This window comes from Scylla paramamosain, chromosome 37 (genome assembly GCF_035594125.1).
Source record: "Scylla paramamosain isolate STU-SP2022 chromosome 37, ASM3559412v1, whole genome shotgun sequence".
NCBI classification, from domain to species: domain Eukaryota; kingdom Metazoa; phylum Arthropoda; class Malacostraca; order Decapoda; family Portunidae; genus Scylla; species Scylla paramamosain.
The window spans coordinates 2,896,881-2,907,440 of record NC_087187.1 but is presented as its reverse complement, the minus strand read 5'-3'; the positions used below and the strand labels follow the sequence as shown (position 1 = coordinate 2,907,440).

The window sequence follows — 10,560 nt, the reverse complement described above, 5'->3', positions numbered from 1 at the left end:
AGTGTTTTAACTCTTATTGGCATTAATTCTCTAGAACTTTACTTTTCTTTTTTATTTGTCATGTTTTTTTATTGGCATTTATTCTTTACAACCTTCATTTTAGAGTTTTCATAATTTATTTTTTAGAACCTTCTTTTTTTTTTTCTTTTTGACAGGCGACTTGCAGTGTAAGAATTCAAATATCTTCACTATAACGTAAATAAAAAACAAATTCATCATTTCTCAGTGGGACAATAAAGACGATACATTACACACATTATAGTTCATTTAAAAAATATGACAACTTTACAGTGTACTAATCATATATTTTTTACACAGACACTTCCTTGGCCGGCCTGTTGAGAGAGGCAAGGGAAGCACAGGCCCTCACTCCAGTACCCTCCCCTCTCACCTATCACTGCACATTGATGCTGATGGGTTTAAGTGGACACTGCCTGTTACCTCACACACACACACACACACACACACACACACACACACACACACACACACACACACTTACACACACACATACTAAATAGCTTATGTCACCATGAATCACTAAATTATAAGGTACATTGTTAGATTTACTTATTTTTTTTCATTCTTTCTATCAGTCTATCTCTCACATCTTAATATCCCAAACACTTGTTATAACATACTTTCATCTCTTTTCTTTATCCACATCCCTGTTACAATATACATAGTTGGATTTCCTTATATTTTTCCTTCTTTTTATCAATCAACCTCTCACATATACAGTGAATACCCCTAAGCAGTAGTTACAACAAACTTTTTATTTCCCTTTCTCTTTTTCCTGTACCTTCATTCCTTACTTCAAGCACTGACCCTCCCATTCTCTTGCCCCCTTTCTCTTATGTACTCCAGCAGTCTGCCTCCCCATTTCACTGCAGGTAACTAACTGTCTTGCACCAACCCCACTGCCACTCATAAAAATTATACTACTCCAGTCATTTCACTTTTCTCTGCAGACAAATTACCTTCACTCTCCACTGCTTTGGTAGGTCATTGCAAACTATGGTACACTGTTGCCAGCTCTTATGCCACCATGAAAGGAATTGCTTGTAGGAGGAATAAAGGGGAGAGAGAGAAAGGAAGAGGGAAGGAAAAAAGAAGGAATAAAGGAGAGGAAGGAAGAAGGGAAAAGAAAAAAAGGATGGAAGAAAAAGAGAAAGAAGAGAAGGATGGATGGAAAAGAGAAAACAAGGAATAAAGGAAAGAAAGGAAGGAAAAAAGGATGGAAGGAAAAGAAGGAATAAAGAAAGGAAATACATAAAGGAAGAAGGAAGACAAAAAAAAGAAAGATGGAAGGAAAAAAAGGAATAAAGTACAGAAACAAAGAAGGAAGGAAAAACTGAAAGAAGGATGGAAGGAAACATACTCTAAGTTAGCTGAAGTATAGAGAACAGCATAATTTAGTTTTCTGGGCTACAGGTCTGAGGCTGCAGTATAAAAAGCATCAGTTTTGACTCCCAGTGCTATTTGACACACTGTTATTGCATCACACACATCTCTGAAACACTTCCTTTCGTTCCACGGCCTTCGCTGAACTTTATATTGGCGAGAAATAGGAAAATCTACTCTTTTAATCATATTTTTTCTTGTAGGTGCCTTAGTGTTTTGTACAGTGTTCTTAATCATTTCACTGCTTTTGTCATCTTTCGGTAATGTTGAGAGCAGTATAGGAGCAAAATTAGCATTGGCATAATTATGAAGAACTGAAAGAATAAGAAGTTTGTTTTCTATTTTCCATGCTATGAAACTAATATACTGTATTATAAAAATGTTTAGAAAATGCCAAGGGATTATGGGGAAAATGTCTTGTAATGAAAGGGTTAATGTTAAGTTGTTGCATATCAGTGAAAGGGTTAAAGGATTCTGAGAAAAGGGGCAGTGAATGAGTTAAGGTGCCCAGGTTTTACAGGAATTATGGGAAAATTAGTGAGGCAACAATAAGTTTAAGATGCTGGTGAGGTTTTATGGGATTATGGGAAAATTTGTGAGATGAATGAGTTAAGATGCTGACCAAGTTTAAAGGGAATTATGAGAAAATTTATCAAGCAGTAAACAGGTTAAGATGCTGCATTTGATCCTCCAGCCCCCACAAGTGCATATTTCAATCCTTCACCTTTCCTGTAAATGCCAAATGTGGTACAGTTTCATTACTTTCACTGCCTCTTCTCTGTACACCACAGCCGCTTCTGATAACCCATTACACTCTCACAGCTGCTGGGATCCTGGCTTGTGTCTTGCATGCCACACAAAGTCTCAGTTTCCTTGCATGCATCATTACCTTTTCTGCTTCCTCTTTCATTCCTATTCAATTATTCAGTTCTTGTTCAATTTACTATGCATTCTCTTTCCTCCACAGCCAAATTTTGCTTTTCTTCTATTTGTACCCTCACTGCTTGTTTAACTTTTTTTTCATTTGCTGCACATTCTTTAACTTATTGCATTCACTACACATTCTTTCTTCCACACCTGAATCTTACTTTCTTATATCTTCGGCCTCATTATTTATTTAACTTCTTTCATTCACTACACATTCCCTTTCTTCCCATTTTCATCACTTTAATCTCCTTTGCTCTCTCTGTTACAATCAATCATCCTTCCCTTGTCCCCGCAGTCTTATAACGACCTTCTTTATGAATACTGCTTGAAAACATCCCCATCACCCCTTGTTTCTCTCCTTTCTCCCTTTGCAAATCTGTAAACTAGCCTTAAAGTCCTGCCCTTTGACCCTCCCCTCAACCCTCCAGTAATATTCCTTGAAAATACTCCTTACCCCTTCCTTCTTTCCCTATTCCTTCCCAAACCCCACTGTAAGCAAACTGTACTGTAACTATACCTATTGCTCCCTGCCCTTCAACCTCCCCTTGCCTCAGACTACCTCCTGTACCGATAACGCTTGAAATGGAACCACAGCTGGAAGATATTATTGTGGAACTGGCAACGGAAGCCCCTCTTGTAGGAGTACTCCCACTCGCGGTTCACAATCTTGAACGCAATGGCCTCGTAGGGTGGCCCGGCGGTGAACTTGAGCAGTGCAAAGTCCCGGTTGTCACTGCAGGGGATGAGTTCGTACTGCGGCGTCTTGGACTTGTCAATGAGGTCAGGGTAGAATATATTGAACTTGTACCCCTGGACGATCTTGGGCGGAGGGTTGTCCATGTCGTAGTGTGTCTGGTTGTACTTGTTCCACTCAAAGCCGGTATGCACACGGTTGAAGTAGCGAGGCTTACGTGGCCTGTACTTGTCGGACCAGAGGAAGTGCTGTGGGTCGAGCCGCGCCTCCACGCTGAACTGAGCCTCCTCACTGCCATGGGGGAGAGAGGAGTGGTGATGTGACAGGGAGCAGAGAGAAGGAAAGGTGAAAGGTGCATTCTGCTCAAGAAACTTAGGTATGGAAGGGTGTCTTTGCTGTGGTGGGGAAGAGAAGAGTGGTAACAAGACAGCGAAAAGAAAGATGAAAGGTGATGCACAGTGGAAAAGAGGAGAAAGATGATGCAATTTGCTTTGAAAAAAATTAAGTAAGGAAGGGCTTTCTCAATGCTGCAGAGAAGGGGAGAATGATGAAACAGGGAGGGAAGAGTGGAAGGAAAGGTGAAAGGTAATGCTTTTTCCTTAGAGGATCTCAAGCAAGGATGGGTGATGGAAGAGGACAAAGATGGATGATGAAACTGAGATGAAAGGTGACTGATTCAGCTTTGAGAAACTTGGGTAAAACAGTGTGATGAAACAATGAAAGGTGATGAATTTTACCTTGAGAAACTTATGTAAGGAATGGTGATGAAACAGGAAGGTGGAAGTGAAGAATAAGAGTAGAGGTGACTGGCCCACACTCAGTAATTTTGATTAAGAGGCAATGGCTGGGTTGGTGAAATACAGAACAGTAATGGTGATGAAAGGAGAGAATGGAAAGTGAAGTAAAAGGGAGTTGAATTTTGATGTGAACTATTCAATTTTTAAAAAGGGTACAGTATATTATTTCCATTCTCTCACTTACATAACTGTGATGGGATTATTTTTTTTTTATCTTACAATACAGTAAACATTTGCATTATTCACTGAAGTGAAACCTGTGAAATTGTTCTGTAGTATGGCAATAATATCAGTCGGTAATCTGCGACTTGGTTTCCCAGTAAAGGTGGTAATCTTTATAATTTGTAAAGGGCAAAAGACAATGAAAATATAAGACATGGAAGAATAAATAAGGTATATAATTTCTGCTTAGTGCATGTATTGCTGGAAAAAAAACAAGGTAATTTTGCACACACACACACACACACACACACACACACACACACACACACACACTTAGACACACTACACCACAACACAAACAAACTCAACCCACCACCACAAACACCCAACACATACCTGGTCATCGCCCGCTGTGCCTCCCTCTGCATAACCTTCTCTTCTGCCGTCAGCACACTCTCCACTGCCTGGCCTGCCCCCACCACCCTCTGCCGTGCCCAGGCCAGCCGCTGTGTGTCCTCTGCCTCATCCACCACTACTGTGCCTGGCTCCAACTTGTTCAGTGCCATCAGACGAGGAGAGTAACGGCCAGATACATACAATGCCAGGGACGCTTGTATGGCACTGTCCCCTTCACACTCAGAGTCCCATTCCTCCCCCTCCCCCTCCCCCCCCCTGCTCCTCTCCTTCTTCCTTTTTCTCTTCTTCTTCATCCTCATCTGTTTCTTCTTTCTTGATCTCCTCTTCGCTGGTGCTACTCTTGTCTTCTTCTATGGCCTCTTGTCTTCTCTTTTCTTGCCTTCTGCAGAGGAAGATCATGTGAGTGTTCTGTGTTTATAGTATTAGTATTAGTATTAGTAGTAGTAGTAGTGAGAATGGTTGTACAATAAAAGAACAGGTTAAGATTCTCAGTTTGCACTACTTTCCCATGGTTAAATCTTCAACACTGACTTTTACTCTCTCTCTCTCTCTCTCTCTCTCTCTCTCTCTCTCTCTCTCTCTCTCTCTCTCTCTCTCTCTCTCTCTCTCTCTCTCTCTCTCTCTCTCTCTCTCTCTCTCTCTCTCCCAGACTTACCTCTCCTCTTCCTCCTTCTCTACTTCTTCCTTCACTGTCACAACAGGCCGCTCCTCCACCCTTTCCATTCGCTGGGGCTCTTCCTGTTGCTGCTCCTCCTCCTCCTCCTCTTCATCTTCCTCCTCTTCTTCATCCTCCTCCTTGACGCCCTGTTCTGCCTTGAGCATCTCCAGTTTCTTTCGCAGGTTGTCTCTGTGTCTCTCCCTCAGTCTTGCCCGGGCCTGGTGGGCTGAAGCAAAGGATAAGTTTAAGTATAGGTACAAAGTAAATGTTCCTGGTGTTCCTTGTAAAGCGTACCTCGAAATATGTGAGTTGTGTGTTGTGAGTATATTGTGAATGTAAATATTAAGTCCAGAAAGTATGTAAATGACTAGCTGGTGATGTTTAAGTTAATTATTCATTTGTCAAAATTCTCAGCGTCTCACAACACCAAATGTCATCACAGCCTCCCACACACTAAAGGAAGAGCTGACCAGCATCTTCAGCCTTTCATCTCTTACTGTTAATCCTGGAACTCTCTTCACCTTTCTGTCTTTCCTCCTATGACCTCATAGGAGGAGTTTCAAGACACCTTAAGAAAATAAATCAGCCTCTTTCAGTTGTTCTACTTATGTCTTTAGGGAATGGCATTGTGAGTGAACTTCTTATCTATTTCTTAGCCCAGGTCAGCCTCTTTCAGTTCTACTTATTTCTTTAGTGAATGGCATTGTGAAAGGCTTCCTATCTTTACTCCAGGTTGGCCACTTTCAATCCTACTCAAGTGTCTTTTGAGAACAGCATTATGAGAGCTTTTTGTCTATTTCTTTCAGTCCAGTACAGCCTCTTTCAGTTCTACAGCTCTACTCAAGTTTCTTTTGGGAATAGCATTATGAGAGGGCTTTTAATCCATTTCTTCCCCCAGGCCAGTCTCTCCAGCACACCAGCCCCTCCACACCTCCCACGCCTCACCTCTGAGCTGCGAGAGAAGTGACTCCCAGTAGCCGATGTCCAGTCCGGTGGTGGGGCCGGCCAGTTTCATCTCAATGTTCCGCTGCAGCTGGTTCAGTTCGGCCACAGACTTGTTGACGAATACGCTGGACACGTCCGAGGCCACAGCGGCGTGGATGCCCTGCCGGTGGTGGGCCGAGAGGTCGATGGAGGCCACGTCCCGCTGTCTGAGACGCCGCAGCTCGTCCTGCACGATGGTGATCAGGTCGTTCCAGTAGCTCTGATTGATGTCCTGCCCAGGGAGATTAGGGATGACAGTGAAATAAAGGTAAATCTTAAATGAAAACACAAGAAAATTTTATCATACACATGTTGAGTTTTTGGTTTTCATGGGGGTCTTAATATAAAGCAGTTCAATGACCCATTCAATTTATAAGCATGAAATTTACTGGGCTTGAATACCTCACTGCAAAGGGCACAGGCACACACAAGCACAAGAAATAACATAAAAAAAACAAAAACAAAACAAAAAATGCTTCATAAGACTGATAAAGCAAAAATTACTGAGATTCTTCACATTCAACTAAAATTAACAAATCCGTCCTGTAAGACCCTTTCTCGTTATCATCCACCACAACCTTAAAAACAAACAAACATGACTCTTAGAAAAACAAACTTCTCATTTCCACCACCACCACCACCACCAGCACCACCAGCACCTCACCTCCTTCTCCAACTGCATGTACACCCTGATGTCCTCCAGCAGGTCCTCCAGGTCAACCAGCGTGAGGCCCGTGAGGTGCGTATAGGGCTCATGCATGTCCACAGCACTGACGTCTCCCTCAGAGCTCACATACTGCGCCAGGAGGTCGATTGGCTTGGCTCGCCCATCCTGGATACGAATCTGTGACCGCAACCTGGAATGATGGTGATGGTGATAGTGATGGTAAAAGGGAAATGAAGTGTACCAGTATAAAAAAGGAAAAGGAAGGGATATAGGTGGTGGTGATGGTGATGATAGTTGTGATAAAAAGGAAATAAAGTGTCCCAGTTTAAAAAGAAAGAAAAGGAGAGGAAATAAAGTGTGTTGGTGGCAAAAAATCAAGTTTATCCTACCTGGGGAAAAAAATGGAAAAATAAAGTCTGTCAGTCTATCTTAGTGGCAAAACAACAGGAAAAAATATACTGCAATGAAAAAAAGCTGGAAAACATCAACTGCAGTGAAAAAAAAAGCAGGAAAAGTGAAATATAGTGAGAAAACAAGGATTAAAGTCAACCACAGCAAAAAAATAAAAATAAATAAATAAATAAAATAACAAAAATAAAATGTACCACAGCAGGAAAAGAGAAAATAACAATGAAAATAACAATAATAAACACCAGGAGGGAAACATAAAACCAAAACACAGGAGAAAAATAAACACACACACACACACACACACACACACACACACACACACACACACACCCTCACCTGGCCTGCTCAAGCTGAAACTGGTCCTCCTGTCTTGAGAACTGAGAGAACTGAGCTGCCTCCCTCTGCCTTTGCTCCAACTCCATCATCTTCTCCCTCTCCTGCCTCTCCAGCTCCCGTTCCTGCCGCCTCTTCTTCACCTTCTCCAGCTCCATCCGGTTCTCATCCATCTTGGCGCGGCTCCTCTTCTCTATGTCCTCCCTGGTGGATAAGTGTATGGGTGAGTATGGGAGTAGGTGTAGGGAGTGACTGCAAAGGGTATGAATGAAAGTTTGTATGTCCTCTCTGGGGAATGAGTGTATGAGTGAGTAAAAGATGAGACAGTGTAAAAGTGATGAAGCTTTTATATCCTCTGAGAAAAGTGTAATGGGTGAGTCTGTGTGTCCTCTCAATGGGAAGAGTGTAAGGGGTGAGTAAGTGTGGAAAGTGAATGAGTCTTTTTGTTCTCTATAAGGTAAATGTAAGGAGTGACTGAGTTTTGATGTCCTCTCTGGGAAAAACAGTGCAGGGAAGAGAGTAAGGGGTAACCAACTTTCTTTTTTACAAGTTTAAATAAAGGTGAGGTAAAGGAAATCTGTAGGAATGGACTTCTATTTGCAGCACTGAGCTCTGTTACCCCAAGATACCTGTTGGAGAACCTACACGTCACTTCTTTACCTGGTGAGGTCAGTAAGTCCCTCCTTCTCCAGCTTCTTCTTCCATACAAAGGTGTCAAGAAGGTTGTTGTCGCCATAGGGGTTGTCAGCGTTGGTGAAGTGAAGGTACTCGCTGTCCCAACCCATCTTCTCCTTCCTCTTCCTCTCCTTGGCTTCCTGAGTGGCAGATGAGGAGGAACAAGTAGAGGTGAGATTAATATGCTACTCTAGATGTCTACAATGGCCTGGTGGAGGAGGAATAACAAGGATTAAAAAGGTGAGGTTAGTGTCTGGATGTGGAAGAGGAACAAGGAGTGAAGAGGTAATGTTGATATGCTACTGTAGATATTTTAAACAGTCTGACTCTTCATACTTACCATCCTGAGTTATATTCTTTTATCATTTACCTTTGTATACTTCATAACTGTTCGTATTCTTTCATAAACACTCTTCCTAACTTTACAAACATCCTTCAATATCATGTTCTCTTGCATACACTGTTAGCATCTCTACAAACATACTTCACTGCTCTTTATATTCTTCCACACACATCTTCCCTATCTCAAAAAAGTGTCAATATTATCCAACCGAATCCCTGAAGAGAATGAGGCACCAAAGAAAAGTAGAACAAGGAAATGTGAGGACCTCTAATGGGAACAATCAGCAGAACAAAGAAATATCAAGCACTCAAATACAACTTGCAATAATATGCAGAACAAAGTATAAAGGCCTGCAATATGACTTGTAATAATCACCTTTTTCTGCAGCCTCCTTAACCTTTTCTCTGCTGGCGTCTCCAGCAGCTTCCTTTGTTTCTTGAGGGCCAGCTTGTCCTCCAAAGCCCTCGCCCGCTCCTCCTGCAGGCGCTCCATGAAGGACATCTCCCCTCCCACCCCGTCATCACTCTCAGAGGATGACAGCGAGGAGGAAGACGAGGACGAGTACTTCTCCTTCTTGTGTTTCTTCTTTTTCTTCTTCTCCTTCTTTTTCTTGGTTTCCTTGTCACGTTTGGTGCCTCTCTCCCCCGATGAGGATCTCCCCCTGCCTCCCTGGTGCCTGCGGGTGTCCTCGGGGGAGTGTGAGAGTGGCCGGCCCCTCCCTCTTGAGTGTGATCTGCCTCCCCCTCTTGACATCACCTGCCTTAGTTCTCTCGTGTGGGTTGTTTCTCTGTCTTTTGAAGGGGACTGTTGCCTTCTCTCCAAGTGTAATCTCCTCTCTCTCCTTTCCCTGGAGTGTGATCTTTCTCTTCTCTCTCTTCTTTCTCTTGATGGGGATTTCCACTCTCTTCTCTCCCTTCTCTCCTGCGACGGTGATCTCCTCTCCCTTCTCTCTCTCACCGGCGAACGCTTCTCTCGTCTTTCCCTCGAGTGTGACCTTCTGTCTCTCCGCTCTCTCTCTCTTCTCTCCCTTGAGTGCGACCTCTTCCCTCTCCTTTCCCTCGAGTGTGACCGTCTCTCTCTCCTCTCCCTCGAGTGTGACTTCTCTTTCTTCCTCACCTTCTCCCTGCTTTCCTCTGCTCTTGTCTTCTTGTCTCTTCTCTCCCTTGAGGGTGACCTGCTCTCCTCACTTTCCACTGGACTCGAGTCTGACCTTTCTGGCGACCCAGACTCATCACTCTCCTCTTCATCGGTCCCAGACTCTGACCTTTTCCTGTCCCTATCTCTTGATTTGGACCTCCTGATCTTCTCTCTCGAAACTGACCTCCTGTCTCTCGATCTTGATCTCCTCCTGACCTTATCTCGTGATTTTGACCTTCTGTCCCTCGATCTTGACCTCTTCATCCTCTCCCGTGACCGCGATCTCTTCCTGACCTTGCTTCTGGAGTGTGATTCATTCTTATCTCTCACCAGTGACCCGTTTCGGTGCCTCTGTCTTGATCCTGACCTGCTCCGCTGCCGCTCTCGTGACCTCATCCTGACTGGGGTGACGCGTCACACCTGTCAAGTTATATAGGTTAATTAGAACCCGAACTGTCATTATTTGTGTTGTTCTTACTGTGTTGTGTTTAAACTTTTATCCTTTAGTACTAGATCTTCATAATTTTGGTATTTTCGTCTTAATAAACTAATATACTAAGATAAAGCAGTATAGTCTTTAAATTGAAAATAACACAGGCTAAGGCTAATATTTCGTCTACCTGTCTCAATATTCACGCGTTTTGTGCTTTTCGTATGTTTTTAAATACCTCTGTGACCGCACCTGTGTGTTATATGGTAGTGTGTTCCAAAAGTTGATTACTGCACCTTAGAACCCCGCCACTCTCCCTCACCTCAGAATACTCTCATCTCTCCCTCCCTCACCTTAGAACACTCATCTCACCTTCCCTCACCTCACGCCCTTCAGACACTCCCTACCTGCTGTCCGGGGCGTGGGGCAGCTCTGAGGGTAAGGATGCAGTAGTAAGCAGCAGCGCCTATTCCTTACCTCTCTCACTCGCCGCCGCCACAACGTTCTCAAGGTAAACAATG

The 10,560-nt window shown here is 43.3% G+C and overlaps 1 protein-coding gene across 4 annotated transcripts; it reads right to left on the bottom strand.

Moving 5' to 3' along the window:
• Positions 1–247: 247 nt before the first annotated feature.
• LOC135091353 (splicing factor Cactin-like) lies at positions 248–10,560 on the bottom strand. Of its 4 annotated transcripts, XM_063988920.1 has the most exons (9): positions 10,447–10,550; positions 8,848–10,029; positions 8,115–8,269; positions 7,458–7,658; positions 6,708–6,900; positions 6,005–6,275; positions 5,057–5,285; positions 4,381–4,656; positions 248–3,316 (listed from the first exon to the last, which is right to left on the bottom strand). In XM_063988920.1, exons 2-9 carry the CDS (start codon positions 10,003–10,005, stop codon positions 2,887–2,889), a joined length of 2,913 nt encoding a protein of 970 aa, XP_063844990.1. In that variant the 5' UTR covers positions 10,006–10,029; positions 10,447–10,550; the 3' UTR covers positions 248–2,886. The 4 variants fall into 4 exon arrangements, with proteins under 4 accessions (XP_063844990.1, XP_063844988.1, XP_063844986.1 ...); XM_063988918.1 differs by lacking the exon at positions 248–3,316 and having other exon boundaries at positions 4,621–4,783; positions 10,517–10,560; XM_063988916.1 differs by lacking the exon at positions 248–3,316 and having other exon boundaries at positions 4,621–4,783.